Raw genomic sequence first — 15,792 nt, 5'->3', positions numbered from 1 at the left:
CTTATTAGTTGGAACTGGCATGAAAGTGAGTTCTCTAGTTCAGCTTCATGGTTACAATGACTGGTTTCTTGAAATAGAAAAGTAAAATCATTAAGGTAATTCACTCAAGGTGTAATGACATCTGTATTTATATTTGCTTTCTGGATTTTGCAGAGTCTTCCCTACAGAGGACTGCAAATGAATAGAGGTCAGAAGATGTTTGTCAGTAAGAAGACTTTAGTTGTTACCAAGGAGGGGGGCACTTTCACTGGCCAGGTGGTGAGTCTCTCTCCCAGTTTCTTAAATCCCCATATTTCAGCTTCAGGTGGCAACAAGTTAAAGAAAACAAGGCATTTTATACATTTTTTTTTCTGGGTATCATGGCTTGGTTCCTTTTCCTGACACAGCTGATTTGGGCCAGTCATAAAGCAAGAATACAAATTTTGCCTCCTCTCATCATCCATTGAGAAACTGAGGTATCTTCTTTATGGCTTCTTGAACTTTGTCTCTGGAAAATGTCAGTATCTTTGTATAAAACATCTTGTGCCATACCAGTTTGTGTAAGACCTTTTGGGCCCTATGTTGCATACCTGTTGCCACAGCCAGCAACACAAATTACTTTCCATGGGCCCATCTGCTGTGTGGTGTTTTAGACAACTTTGTACAACTCCATGCTCTTTCCATGAGCACTTTTACCCGTCTGCAAAAATGTACATTTTAAAGTTAGAACAGAGTCTTTGTGTAAAGTTTCTTCAGTGGTGGTGGTGGTGGGGGGAGCTATAGCCAAAATTTGCCTTAGCGCCACCCCTCTTAGAGCTGGGCATCTGGCCAGCAACTGCCACAGCAGTCTCCCCTTCTTTTGGAACCTGATCCATAGCTGGGGAAGCTCGCCTGATGCTAGAGGTGGCGATGCCCAAGTGGGTCTCTGCTGAATTGGGGTGCGGGGCCAGGGAGCTTGTCAGTGCTGGTGCCTCAGGCTCAGAAGTGGAAGCTGTGGCTGCTGCTGTACTGACCAAGTGTTGAGGCTCCTGATCTTAAAGAGACAGCACGATGACACACTCACTCAGGTGTGCGCTCTCTCTCTCTCTCTCACACACACACACACACACAGCATCTCGTTCATACTCCCCTCCCTCTCTCTCTCTCTCTCACACACAGTTTCCCTCACACACTCCCCCCAACATGCACACACACACACCTGTACTATTGTTGTTGTTACTTGATATTTCCTGTCAAAATGCGCAATGTACATATATTCTCTGTCATTTTTTTCAAAGTTCATTAAGGATTACAGTACTGTGATCGTTTTTTTTTTTTTTTTTTTTTTTACTGGTCTGTGCATTTCATAATTCTATTTCTTTCTTCTTAAATTTAATTCTTTGAGTAGTGAGTTCCAAAATGCCTACCTGCCCCAGCTGGAGTAATTATCAGTATTACTTTTATTACTGTATTGTGCTTTGTCAGTCATTATTTAAAGCAGTACAATCAAATCAGGACCGGCTCTAGGCACCAGCAAAGCAAGCACGTGCTTGGGGGGCACATTTCCAGGGGCAGCATTCCTGCCATCCTTTTTTTTCAGGGCAGTTGCGCTCTTGGAGCTGCGCCAAATAGACGGGGCGAGGGCGCTGCACCCCCGGCCGCAGCGGGAAGGGAAAACCCCAGCCCCAGGATGCTGAGCTGCCAGGGCCTAGCCACTACCTGGGGAGGAGAGGGCGAGTCCTGCCGGGGCTGCGCCAGGGCTGCCCAGAGGATTCAGGGGACCCGGGGCAAAACAATTTCAGGGGTCCTTCCATAAAAAAAAGTTGCAATACTATAGAATACTATATTCTCGTGGGGGCCCCTGTGGGGCCCGGGGCCTGGGGCAAATTGCCCCACTTGCCCTCCCCCCCCCCCCGAGCGGCCCTGGGCTGCGCCGCCTCATCTGTGCACTGGCTGCTGCGCTGCCTTGTGCCACCCCTTATATCGGGGCTTCCCTGTGCGGCCAGGTGGGGAAGGGAATAAAGCCCCTGCAGGCACTGGGAGAAGATGACATCATTCCCTCCGCTTTCAGTGCAGCCTTTGAACCTCAGCCCCACCTGAGCTTTGGGTGGCAAATTTTTTGTGTGGGGTGGCAAAAAAACCTAGAGACTATTATTTGATTCAGGGCAGTATCCTTCTAGAATGTACATTTATCTTGTACTCACCTTAGCAGTGCCAGTTTAAAAAACAAAACAAAACAAAAAAACTCCCACTAGCTAAACACATAACTTTAGGCACTGTGCAGATGAAGGTCACTTCTTTTCAAATTGTATTTTTAATTGTATCTGTAAAATAACTTAAAATGCATAGAAAAATAAAGGAGGTTCCAAGTCTGATACTAATAGTAATGATAGAGTCAAATGTTAGTAAGTCACGTACATTATTGTGATTGGTAAACATAAATGCCAAAATATTTTTTTAAAAATTCCCATTCTTAATAAAAGAGAAAAAAACCTTAATCACATGTTAAAATTAAGAAAATATGTTTTTAGTGGAGTAAAAAACAATTGACTAAAATAGAGTAGATAATGATAGTAACATAGAGTGTGTCTGTTAGCGAAAGTAAGCAGCTTCTATTTATTTTTATTTACCTCTTCTAAAGAAAGTGTACAAAGTATGAAACTTGCAATTCTGATATTTGTGTTAAGACTCCAAAACTGATACCTCAAGGTTTGGAATTGGAAATATCATGCTGTTTATCTCCTGGTTGTTCTAAACTTACATATAAACTTAAAATATGGCTTTAATTAATGTGTATGTATTATATGTGTGTGTGTGTGTGTGTGTGTATGTGTGTGTATAAAAATTAGCTGACAGGAGCACTGTATCTAATTTCAAAGTTATCTGCAAAATAACTAGCATTTTCAGGTGCCTAAGTAGTCCCTGGAATCACAGTTAAAGTTGCCTCCCCCAGCAAAATCTGAAATGAAGTCCCGGCTTCCTCCCTGACTGATTCACATCCCTAGCGAGTGGCTTCCTGCCAAGTGCCTGCTGCAGATGCACATGCTCTGGCCCAGGCTGTGGACACTTGGGTTTGCAAACTGGCTGGGGTGCAGGAGTCACATAGACACAGCATCCATCCCCCTTCCTGCCTACCACCTCCTCCAGCTGCTGTTAAGGACAGAGCAGAAGTATTCAGTAATGCCTCCTACAGCACCTGTGCTCAGTTAAACCTCTCTAGCACTGAAGCCCATTGCTCCAGATTGACCACAATGTGAGTTGTTGTATTATGGCTCTGAGTCCCCAAATCTTCCAAATATCTTACTCTGCTATGTTCAAATGGCTAATTTTAAAATATAATACAGTACATTCTCTGATTTAAAGTAATTAGCTACTAGTATTATTTAACCAGTATTTTTTCCAGAAGTTTGCATTTGTTATTAGTAGTAGTAGTTTATTTATTGACTTTTGACTTTTCTGTGAATAAATGTTGCACCAGTGAGCTGCCATTGATGAGGTTTAAAACCGATCTGTCTGTATATATTTTTATTATCCTTTTGAGGATAAGGAAGATAAAACACTTGTTTAAATGTGTATTGTTAAAAAATAAATAAGTATATTTGCCCACAAGATTGAAGCCTGACCCCAAATTGGGTGTATATATAATTGTAACTTGAGGATTAACAGGTTTATGTCCCAAGATCAGGCCCAGTAAGATTATTGTATAATTTGGGAACCCCGATGTGCACAGGTGCAACACTCACACTATAGGAACTCTTTCTATATATAAATATATGATTTATTAATAATTTAGCAAAGATTATAAACACACTTAAACTTAACAAAGCAGATAGAGATAATACAGAAAGTACATTTGGATGTCCATACTTACACCCTTATCTTTCATACTTAACCATTATCTTTCTCATCACCAGCATCCTCCTCATCTTCCCCAGTGACCATCATTCTGGACCTTCCCAAGGTCTACATTTCTCCAACCTATCTGCTGCCCCTGGGATGTTACTTTTATAGTAGGTTATGCTGACGCTGCCATGATGAATGCATATTCAATAGAGGTCCTTATTTGTATTTTCTCCCTTTAAGGTGTCGTTATTCTATAGGTTAGTATATGTCTGATGTTCCCCTATTAACATACACGTCAATTTGCTGTCATGGCAGCTGTGCGATCAGAGGTTGTGTCCAGAACTTTTGAGATGCTGGTGTCAGCTATGTTCTGTATTGGGGTCAGCTGTGTTCTGTGGGTGGCTGATGTCAGTATTCTGGACAAAAGTCCCCCTTATCTTGCATTCTACTTTCAGTTCCCTATAACTTATGAATTACTTAAGTTTATCAATGCCAAAGGTTATAGGCTTCAAGCCTCACACTATCTACTGAAGCCAAATCTTACAGGATAAAGCCTGTAGGTTCCTTGCATTACTACTAAATATAATAAAGCAGAATAACAAAGCAATGAATATAATACCGGTAAGCTGGCCCACTGGGCTACAAGATGCATAGTGCAGTTTTCCCAATTTTCTGTCTAGCCCACCTCCACTCCCCCATTGGGAGGAGGCTGGAGCAGCCCTTGCACTTCTTGATGGCTCTGTCTTTGTCTAGTAGTTTATCATGCAGCAATATGAAGACATTTGACTAGTTTGTTTGGTCTGTTACGAATGGGATATAACAATTAATGAAACAATACAACAGTGGTATATATCCTTGCAATATGTTGGTTGGACTCACCTTAAAGGATTTTCCTTCCATATTGGTCTCTCAACATACCATTTGAATCTATCAGCTTGTTTAACATAAAACAAATAACTTGTTATATGTACATTTGTTAAAGGTTAATTATAGTCATCGATCATATTTCTATTTAAAATAGACAGCATGGTCTAAACTGTCTGCAATACTCTTTGGGGCCAGGTTGCTTTGGCAATGAAACTTCTTCATACTACAAGGTGTTTGTTACAGAGTGCTTTAGATACTGACAATTTTGTATATAGTTTTTAAAATCTTAATTGTCACCTTTTAGATTTCTAGTATTCCTTGTAATACTGTATCAAATATTATAGCTTGATCTGTTGTATGTCGATTATTAACTTACAGGCTGAAACATATAAAAAAGACAATAAAAGAAGGAGTAATTTCACAATTTAGCAAGAGTTTGTGGCTGCCTAGATAATTAGCTGTTGTTATTCAACTGCTATCTTTTCTGTGTGAAACACAGAAGTAGTATCTTCTGTTTGACATATTCTTTAAAGCTAAGGGCTAAATTAGACCTATATTGGGATGTATATAACAACATTAGTAATAAATTCTATACTTTCTGTGTTGTTACTAATAAAGACATTAGATTTCAAAAAGAAAAAAGAACAAATGAACACAAAAAGAAAAGAGAAAATCAAAGGAAGGAAGACAGAATAACTTGAGACAGACTGATTGTATTTATTATTAAAACGTATTCAATTTCTTTTATTTAAATACCAATTTTTTATGGTACATGATGATACATAAGAACTGATGTTACTGATATATTTATTTGAACAATATACAAAATTCAACCATAATTCCTCTCAGCTTGCCAGTCGCTGTTTGTTCTCCTGTATACACAAACAAGTCTGGTAAGATAAGGTGGGCTATGATTGCATCTGATGTGTTATTCAGAGGTATTGACAGGCCTACTTGTGCCAACCATTCTATTTCTATACTTGTGGGGAGTTACTTCAGCAGGAGGGACCTGGTGAATTCCTTTTATGCACTCATCACTATGGTATATGAGAGTTCTATAGCTCTGGACTGTCTACTGACAAAGCCCTGTGTCTGGTTCCCTACAGTCTAACTTTGGTGTCTGTCTCATCAAGAATAGCTTAAGCAGCATGGTACAGAGTGAGAAGCTATTCTTGGGCCAAGCTTATTGAAGGCTTAGAGATTGCAGAGGACTCTCTTTGGCCTGGCCTGCCCAGATGGTGAGTTTCTGCATGGTGGAACAGCAGCAGCAGTAGCTTCCTTCTGGCCTTTGTAGTCAGCCCCAAGTAGAGTTTGTTGCTGTACTCCAGTCTGGAGGTGATGAATGAATGGATTACTAAGGCTTAGCCTTTGAGAAGAAAGGATGATGTTTCCTTGCTAGTCAAAGATGGAATATGGTTTTGTTTTGGTGACTGTTACTATTTGGGTGACCAGGAGTGATAATGAATCTAGCAGGACCCTGAGCTTAGACATTACCTGGCTCATTGGTGGGCCTATGCCTTCAACTATGGGGGATAATTACCAGCTGTCCTGAGTGTTCTGTCCTTCATTCATATTCCAACTTCTTTTATATACTGGGATTGCTGGGAGACAGCAGGCTGTGTGCTGGATGAGGAGGACACCGAGTTGGGTGCATCCTTATAGATTTGGTTTGCTAATCAACATCTCCCTTATTGCTTTTACACTGATGTGACAGAACTGATCCCTGTAGTAATATCTCAGGGAGGAGGAGCAGTTGCCCTTCATTACCATTTAGAATTTGCATAGTTGTAGGGAGGCCCTTCATGTTAAGAAACAATTTGGTTTGTTTATGAAGAGTTTGAACTATCACATATTTCAAGCTTGGTTTTGGAAGGCCCAAGTAGGAGAAAATAGGAAGAATGTGTGGGGCTAGTCTGAAGTAAGGGGGAATAGGGAAAGCGTGGAGCATGCTCTGCTCTGGCTCAAGATGGGGCACCCAGTGAGAGCATAAAACCTACATCAAGTGCAGGGGAAGAAGGGTTAGAGTTCATGTAGTGCCAGTCTGCAATTTAGGAGCCCAAGGAAAATATCTACAAGTTCTGTTGAAAGCAGAGAAGCCAAGAAAAGACTGGCATAGTAAATACAGGACTGGGTCAAAGCAGGGACCCAGATGGCGTTCCTGCATCCTTAGCCTAAGTCATAGGAGTCTGGTCAGCATGTGTGTAGGGCCAGTGTGTGGTCAGGGGAGACTGGGGAGTGTGTCCAACAAAGTGATGGAGAGTGCCTGGCACCAGCCCAAGGTTGGGGAGCTCCAGGACATGGTGCTGACCTGTAGTGGGGGAGCCAGGTGAAAGCCTGTCACACTGGTTTGCAGTGAGAAAGCTTAGGCAGAGCAGGATAAAGTGCAGGTGGTCCCTGCACAAGATAGGGCAGGGCACCAGCTGAGGAGACTGGCAAGGTGCATGGCCATTAATCGAGATAAAGAGAGCTGAGAAAGATCAGAGGGGAAAATATCATCCCAGTAGCAACTCTGGCAAACATGTGGCCGGAGGACAAGTCAGGGGATGCCTGGGGTGTGGGTGGCTCAGGTTCATGGACTCCACAGCTGGTGGTGCTCAGTGTGAGACAGCAGGAGAGCTTCCAGGAGCGGAGCGGCTTGGACTCCGCCTAACTGACACCCAACTCCCCCCTCCCTCCTCAAAGCTAGCAGCAGCAGCATCCGCCCTTCTCTTCCAGCTCTGTGCATCCAGCCTGCCTGTGCACACAGCCTACTAGCTGTAATCCCGAGCCCTCTCTCCCCCCCGCCCTCCCGGGAGGATGGGATGCAAGAGGCAGGAGGGCAGCCCCAAACCTTCCTAGAGCTGGGCAAACAAAGGGAGCAGCAGCAGCCGGGCTGGGGTGGATGCAAGCAACCATGAAAGGCTGGGTCTCCGCCTCCTCTGCTGCTGCTGCCGCCGGAGAGCTGCTGGCTGCTGCCGATGAGCAGAGGACTACACTGTGAAGGGAGGAGGCGGAGAGGCGTGATTGGCTTTGCCTTGCTAAGGTAGAAGGTGTAAGGGAAAAGGCAGAAATAAAAATGTCTTCTTCGGTGGGGCCCCGCGGCCCTCGCCCACCCACGGTGCCTCCCCCGATGCAGGAGCTGCCCGACCTGAGCCACCTGACCGAGGAGGAGAGGAACATCATTATGGCAGTGATGGACCGGCAGAAAGAAGAGGAAGAGAAGGAAGAGGCCATGCTCAAGTAAGCAGCCGCCCGTCATTCATTCATTCCTTCTGGGCGGGGGGATCGGTCCTGGCGGTGAAAGCGGACAAGGCAGCGGCGCGGCTGGGCTGCAGCGGCTCTGGGAACGGTGCGGGGCTCGGCTCGGCCACACTGACCGAGCCCCGAGGGGGTCCCTTCCCAGAGACTGGCCGCGGGTCATGCCCTGCAGAACCCCCACCCCTTCCCCTCACGGCCCTGAACTTCCTTCTCTCCCATCCATGGGAACCGCCTCCCTTCCCTGCGGGAGACGCCTACCTGAGGAGACCCACACCCAGGAGAGGCGAGGAGGGTCTCGCTCCCCCCCCCCCCCGCAGGGGAAGAAGAGCTCCCACCCCTCCGATGGGGCATGTTAGAAGAGGGGAGATCTTGCCATTGGAAAACCCACCACATTTTGGGAAGGGATTCCTCTGGGGGCCTTAAAACCGCGCCCGTTACAGGAGGGGTAATGGGTGGGATTTCCCTAGGACAGAGCCTTCAAAAAACACCATGCTGCCCCCACCTGGCTCAGTGTAAACCCAACCCTGCCACTTGGGGATCAGGCAGCAACCTGTCTCTTCCTCTGCTACTTCCACTCCCTGCAGGGTTTCTCCAGTTGGGCTATCTTCCTTTTGCTATCTTTCTATCTGCCTGGTGGTTGCGGTACTGTGGGCAAGGATGGGAGGCATCTTGCTGTGGAGGGGCGTTTTGATGTGGGAAAGCAGTGTGTTTATAATTAGCTACACTGCTCCTTACAGAGGGCAAGGTGTTAACTTGTGTTGGTGGGCTAGAGAGAGAATTGGTAGGTTTATTACCCTGTTGATTACATAGGGAAAGATGTAGGGGGCTCAGGGCATTGATGGATACCATATTTGGAAACTAGTCTCTCTCCTGTCTCTCTTGAACCTTTTATCTCTTTCCCCCTTTTCTCCATTAGCAGCAGGCTTCAAATGTAATGTTACTAAATTGCCTCCTAAGAGTGATGAGACTAAACAGACTGAGACTGTGGCCTGAGGAAGAGAATCAAATTTTCTCTTCCTGTAACCACCTTCCAGGCCTATTCACTTTTGGATGGAAATGGCAGAATAGGTAACTGACTACATGCAAAACTCTTAATGTGATCCAGAACCTTTCTATCCTGTAAGGTGTGTCCTTGTCTCACTGTATCCCATTCCCTTGTGTGTGTTTGGAGGGTAGGGCTGGTAGCTTGCACTTAAGGTGTGACATGCTGTGTGTGGTGTTTTCTTTTGGCTGCATCGGAAATAACCAGTTTTAAGGTGTGGGTTCCAGTTTTTATACTTTCCCCTGTAGCCAACAGTATAATCTATAATGGATGGAAATATTGAATCCCTGCAGTCTCTTAACTTCTGTGCCATGTATTGCAAGTGATTGAAGCTAAGGGCAGTGTCTGATTGTGCTGTTGTCTCTGTCCTTTCAGATCAGTGCTGGGATTTGCATTTCTGCGGTGGCTGCTGCTGGTTACTGCAGAAATGTACACTGAGGCCCACTAGCTAGTAATGCTTATTGCCTGGGACCAAGACTAGGGATGGGGGTGTGGCACTGAGAACTGAGTTTGGGATGAAGAGTTCGGTTCACTGCTGCTGTGGTTGTAATACTTGGGGTGTGATCAAGACTTTATTGGGGTTGGAAGAAGAGCAGGATTGTGAAACTGCACTCTACTAGCCAATGTGAGGATAAAGCATTCAGAGTCACTTTTGGTCTCTATACATAATAAGAGAATTGAAAGGATCTGCTGGCCAAATGCTATAGACTACATCTTTACTTCCCCCATTCTCTGACCTTTACCCCTCCACCCATTGCTACTTCCATATACAGATTTAACCTTTATTCTATGTAAAATAGCATTAGAAGTCCCATGTCCATTGTAAGAGCAAACTTTTGTCAGGAGTGGTGCTAATTTTCAGTACTATAATTGTTAATGCGGGGTAAGGGATTTCTTCTCTGCTTCTTTCATATTAGCATCGGTGAAGCCAGTAACATTATTTAGAATGTTTTCCATAAGGGTGCTGGGAATCTTCAAAGCTTTTGCTAAAAGACGTGGGGCACCGTTCAAAGTTAATTTTTTAGCACAGGTCAAAAATTGCCCTCTGTGGATTCTGCTTGAAAATTGGATCTTTCTACATTGCTTTAGACATGTATTCAAAGGGTTTGTGATGCCAAAAAGAATTTCTTGTAATTTGGTCCACGTAACAATTCTTAGTCAAAGGCATCTGAATAATAGGAAAAGCTCCGCATCAGGCTGTGAAAAATGTGATTTTTATATGGCTGGAAATTCAGCCCATAGTCATGGAATGAAGGGGAAAGCTTATAAACTTTGCTATATAGTTCATGGGAATTAGGTCAGAGTCAGTAGTTTCCATCTAGTTATGATTTTTTATATTGCACAGAACCATTATATCTTCTAGAATCATTGTCCTTTTTTCTATATGGCCAGCACTACACTTTTTTTTTTCTGGAGCAAGAATTATACATGCTCTTCCTTATAGACAGGATAACCATCTGCACAAATATCTCCTGCCCTGATTCTGCAGAGAGGGTGTATGTGTTATACATATATGATGGTGCTGTCCATGTAATAAATTCCACAGCCATGTTATACATTGTGAGTCTTAGACCATGGTAATGTTAATTTGTCTCCAACTGGATTGGTTCTAACATTCCAAATGTCTGAGCCGCTTCAAACAGATATCAGTTTTCTTTTAAAACAAACTGATAAGGAAATGTTTTCTTCCACAGCACCCACATCCCAAATGTGGAACTTCCTCTCAAAGTAATGCTGATCTGAGATGCCAAATGGACAATATTCATTCCTAGACCAGTGACAGGTTTACTGCCCAATATCTCAGGATGGAAGATGGATGCACAAGAGGGCAGAATTAAGGTTGCAGAGGCAAACATAAATCTGGCGTTTCCTAATTTCTAAGTGCTTGACTTTACAACCTTATAATATTTTAAATATAGTTTTATTGTATGTAGTACACATGCAAGCTTTATGAGAAATGGGACTCAGAGCTAAACACATTGGAATTTTGTAAAGTCTGGAATGCAAAATTAGATCCAGATTCCACTGCTGGCTCCAATCTGTAATGGAGAGCTGAAATTTTGAAAGCTATATCTCTGTACACCCCCTTTACACATGCTTTTACACAGGATAAAAATAATTCCCACTGTAGTTATATTATTCAGGAAGTCTTACTAGATGATCACAATAATCCTTTCTGGCCTTAATCTATGAATCTATAAATTAATGGGTGTTATTGATGGCTGGCAGGAGGGATGTAGAAAAGGGGGAGGAGAAGTGTAGAATCCTTACCTAAAACTCCCCAGAGCAAAGGGGTGTTATAAATCCAGGTTTTGATAAAAATTCTGCAGAAGAGACTATCTTTTTAATATGCTTTCCTCCTAATGTTCCATTGGCTGGCAATCTGGAAGATGCCAGTGTTCCAAGAGTTTAAAAAATAGTAAAGTTTTTCATTCCAAATCTTATCATACCCTTTTATTTGTTAAGATGTACCTAAACTCTCTTTTTTGCTTCCTTTGACACTGGAATAAAATGGTCAAACATACTGTATTGCTACCTCCATCAGGTGACTAGTTAGTTAAAATATTGCAGAGCATTTTTTAGCAATTCCATTTAATACTTAAGTAAAAGAAAGGTTGTTAAAAAATTTGAATAGGACTGTACCTTACATTGTGAAAACAATAGATTAAATTATCTACTAGTGGAAATGGGCACAGATCAATTGACTACCATGCAATTTTGCTTATTTGCACCATGAAAGAATTTGGCCCAATATTTGTTTTCACTTTGAACCACTTATATATGCAAATATCTGAACTGAGTAACCACATGATTATATTGTTCTAGACTTCATTCCTCCATACCTTACCCCTTCTGTCCTTTCTGCTATAGCTATTCACTGGCTCCCATCTAAAATTATACTGTAACGGCCAAATTCTGCACTCCTGTACACTGGCCAGATCTAGAGTAACTTCACAGAAGCAAAGGAACTGCTCTGGATTTTCATTAGTATAACTAATAGTAAAATTAGGCTCAACGTTCTTCAGGGCATTGCTCTTTTATACAGTAAAGTATATAGTATAATTTGGGGGCCTGGGAAAATAGGGTGGAATTTTCAAAAGCATTCAGCTGGCATTTTACCATTGGGTTTAATGCACGGGTTCTCAAACTGGGGATTGGGACTCCTCAGGGGGTCACAAGGTTTGTACATGGGGGAGTCGCGAGCTGTCAGCCTCCACCTCAAACCCTGCTTTGCCGCCAGCATTTATAATAGTGTTAAATATATAAAAAGTGATTTTAATTTATAAGGAGGTGTCACACTCAGAGGCTTTCTATGTGAAAGGGGTCACCTGTACAAAAGTTTGAGAACCACTGGTTTAGTGGGAGCAGATTTTGGCCAACTCTGAATGCTTTTGAAAATCCAACCTATAATATTTTTTGGAAAAATGACACTAAAACACTTGTATCTGCAGGGTAACTTTAGTCTACAATGGCTGTACTGTGGAATACATTTCATAAGATCCCATCCAATTAGATACAGAGATCAAAAAGGCTTGATTCTGCTCTTTTTGAAGATACCCGTGCATAACCTCAAATTACTGGCAGAAGTTTGCACGTGATCAGGACTAGGGAATTTACACCAGATTCTTCAATGAGAGCCAAATGCAAGATCTGGGGGTGCATGGATAGCTTTTCAGATCTGTGAACTTAAGAATGGACATATTGGGTCAGACTAAAGGTCAATCTAGTCCAGTATCCTGTCTACCAACAGTGGCCAATGCCAGGGGCCCAAGAGGGAGTGAACCTAACAGGTAATAATCAAGTGATCTCTCTCCTGTCGTCCATCACCATCCTCTGACAAACAGAGGCTAGGGACTCTGTTGTTTACCCATCCTGGCTAATAGCCATTAATGGACTTAACCTCCATGAATTTATCCAGTTCTCTTTTAAACCCTGTTACAGTCCTAGCCTTCACAACCTCCTCAGACAATGAGTTCCACAAGATGACTGTGCGCTGTGTAAAGAAGAACTTCCTTTTATTTGTTTTAAACCCGCTGCCTATTAATTTCATTTGGTGGCCCCTTGTTCTTGAATTATGGGAACAAGTTAATAACTTTTCTTTATTTACTTTCTCCACACCACTCATGATTTTATATACCTCTATCATATCCCCCCTTAGTCTCCTGTTTTCCAAGCTGAAAAGTCCTAGCCTTTTTAATCTCTCCTCATATGGGACCCGTTCCAACCCCCTAATCATTTTAGTTGCCTTTCTCTAAACCTTTTCTAATGCCAGTATATCTTTTTTTGAGACGAGGAGACCACATCTGTACGCAGTATTCAAGATGTGGGCGTACTTTGGATTTATATAAAGGCAATAAGATATTCTCCGTCTTATTCGCTATCCCTTTTTTAATGATTCCTAACATCCTGTTTGCTCTTTTGACTGCCGCTGCACACTGCGTGGACGTCTTCAGAGAACTATCCACGATGACACCAAGATCTTTTTCCTGATTAGTTGTAACTAAATTAGCCCCCACCATCTTGTATGTATAGTTGTATTTTTCCCAATGTGCATTACTTTACGTTTATCCACATTAAATATCATTTGCCATTTTGTTGCCCAATCACTTAGTTTTGTGAGATCTTTTTGAAGTTCTTCACAGTCTGCTTTGGTCTTAACTATCTTGAGCAGTTTAGTTTCATCTGCAAACTTTGCCACCTCACTTTTTACCCCTTCCTCCAGATAATTTATGAATAAGTTGAATAGGATTGGCCCTAGGACTGACCCTTGGGGAACATCACTAGTTATCCCTCTCCATTCTGAAAATTTACCATTTATTCCTACCCTTTGTTCCCTGTCTTTTAACCAGTTCTCAGTCCATAAAAGGATCTTCCCTCTTATCCCATGAGAACTTAATTTACCTAAGAGCCTTTGGTGAGGGACCTTGTCAAAGGCTTTCTGGAAATCTAAGTACAGTATGTCCACTGGATCCCCCTTATCCACATGTTTGTTGACCCCTTCAGAGAACTCTAATAGATTAATAAGACATGATTTCCCTTTACAGAAACCATGTTGACTTTTGCCCAACAATTTATGTTCTTCTATGGGTCTGACAATTTTATTCTTTACGATTGTTTCAACTAATTTGCCCGGTACTGATGTTAGATTTACCTGTCTGCAATTGCTGGGATCACCTCTAGAGCCCTTTTTAAATATTGGCATTACATTAGCTATCTTCCAGTCACTGGGTACAGAAGCTGATTTAAAGGACAGGTTACAAACCATAGTTGTTAGTTCCACAATTTCACATTTGAGTTCTTTCAGAACTCTTGGGTGAATGCCATCTGGTCCCGGTGACTTGTCACTGTTAAGTTTATCAGTTAATTACCAAACCTCCTCTATTGACACCTCAATCTGTGACAATTCATCAGATTCATCACCTACAAAAGCCAGCTCAGGTTTGGGAATCTCCCTAACATCCTCAGCCATGACGACTGAAGTGCTTCTGCCAATTGGAGCCGATGTTTAATCATTACATTATCCAGTGTGTATTTGGGGAATATTTTCCCCTAGAGCATGCCTGTTTGTGGAATGCAGGCATTGAATTGGGTTCTTAGCCATTTCTTCACCAGTCATAACAGATTATAGAGAATGGTTGCATTATCTGAAGTACTTTCATGTTTGTACTGATACTTGTTGATCTGGGACTATGTTTTAATTCTCTGTATATATAATTTAAATATCACCCTCAAAATGTGATTGCATGCGAGATGGTGATGTCCACAGAGAGAGTTTTGAACAAGAAAGCCATGATCCAAATATATTTTCTAGCACTACAGAGCTGAGCAAACCTCGTTGTGATTTTCAGTCATGACCTACAAAGCCATTCGTACACTCACCACTTTGAAGACATGAAGGGGCAAGGATGTGCAGAATAACTGTTTCCAGATAGCGCTGTATTGGATGCTGAACTTTGATATTAGCACACTGCCTGAATTATTCCCCATCATATCAGCTATATCTTGTCATTTGCAATCACAGGACCATATACTCTCACTCTTTTGAATGATTCAGTGTAATCAGTGTTAGCTCTGCTGCAGATTGAGAGGAGTGCATGACTGTCACCTCTGTATTGAGCCCAGATGTGTCTGTTTCAGATGCCATCATAATAAATGCATAAATGCTTAAATTTTGGGGGCACTTATTCTCAGAACAGATAGGAACCATGGATCCGTGGATCTCACCCTTGGAGCACACCCCTACATTGCATAGTTTGCTGCGTTAAGATCACTGCCCTCAGTTCCCTCTTGCTTCTTTATAATAACTTGTTTGCAGACCAAATTATTTAATATTCCACCAGCCTGGCATCCAATTTATTAAGTCCTTATAAATATACAATTTCCTTTTCCCTCAGGGCCAAACTCTTCCCCTGATTAATGGATTCCATACCCCTCCTTCCTTGCATTGTTCACTACTTCATCCTGGTTGACTCCACAGCCTTCCTTCCTAGAGCTGTGCAATAGTTAAGGGCAGCTCCTCCAGCCCACAGTAGCCAGCTTCTAACCCTGCTTCAAAGAGTCTCTCTTCTCTCCCAACTTGGCTCAAGGTCCCCACAGCCCTCATGGCATGGCATTCTCCTCTCTAAGCTGCCTACTCTCTTTCTTTGTCATTCCCCCTTGGCTCTCCAGAGGCTTCTGATTTCATCTCCATCTCAGAAGGGCTGATTTTAGCTACATGGCCTGCTTGTCCTGTCACTTAGCTTGCATTCCCAGGTAGAGAAAATAATCAAAGTGTCACCAGTAGGGCTGGACCTATCCCCCCTTAAAGGGCCATTCACTGTGGGACAGGCAATTCTTGGTGCATG

At 42.7% G+C, this 15,792-nt stretch overlaps 1 protein-coding gene across 38 annotated transcripts in view; it reads left to right on the top strand.

Moving 5' to 3' along the window:
• The first annotated feature begins 7,403 nt into the window (after window positions 1-7,403).
• RIMS1 (regulating synaptic membrane exocytosis 1) overlaps window positions 7,404-15,792 on the top strand; it is a 508,694-nt gene continuing 500,305 nt past the window's right edge. For all 38 annotated transcript variants that reach the window (XM_054023392.1, XM_054023381.1, XM_054023389.1 and 35 more), the window contains exon 1: window positions 7,404-7,887. In XM_054023392.1, the coding sequence (XP_053879367.1) occupies window positions 7,724-7,887 (164 nt within the window). In that variant the 5' untranslated portion in view covers window positions 7,404-7,723. The remainder of the gene's footprint in view (window positions 7,888-15,792) is intronic.

This window comes from Malaclemys terrapin, chromosome 3, assembly GCF_027887155.1.
Source record: "Malaclemys terrapin pileata isolate rMalTer1 chromosome 3, rMalTer1.hap1, whole genome shotgun sequence".
Taxonomy (NCBI): Eukaryota; Metazoa; Chordata; order Testudines; family Emydidae; genus Malaclemys; species Malaclemys terrapin.
This window is presented reverse-complemented; position numbering and strand designations above follow the sequence as displayed.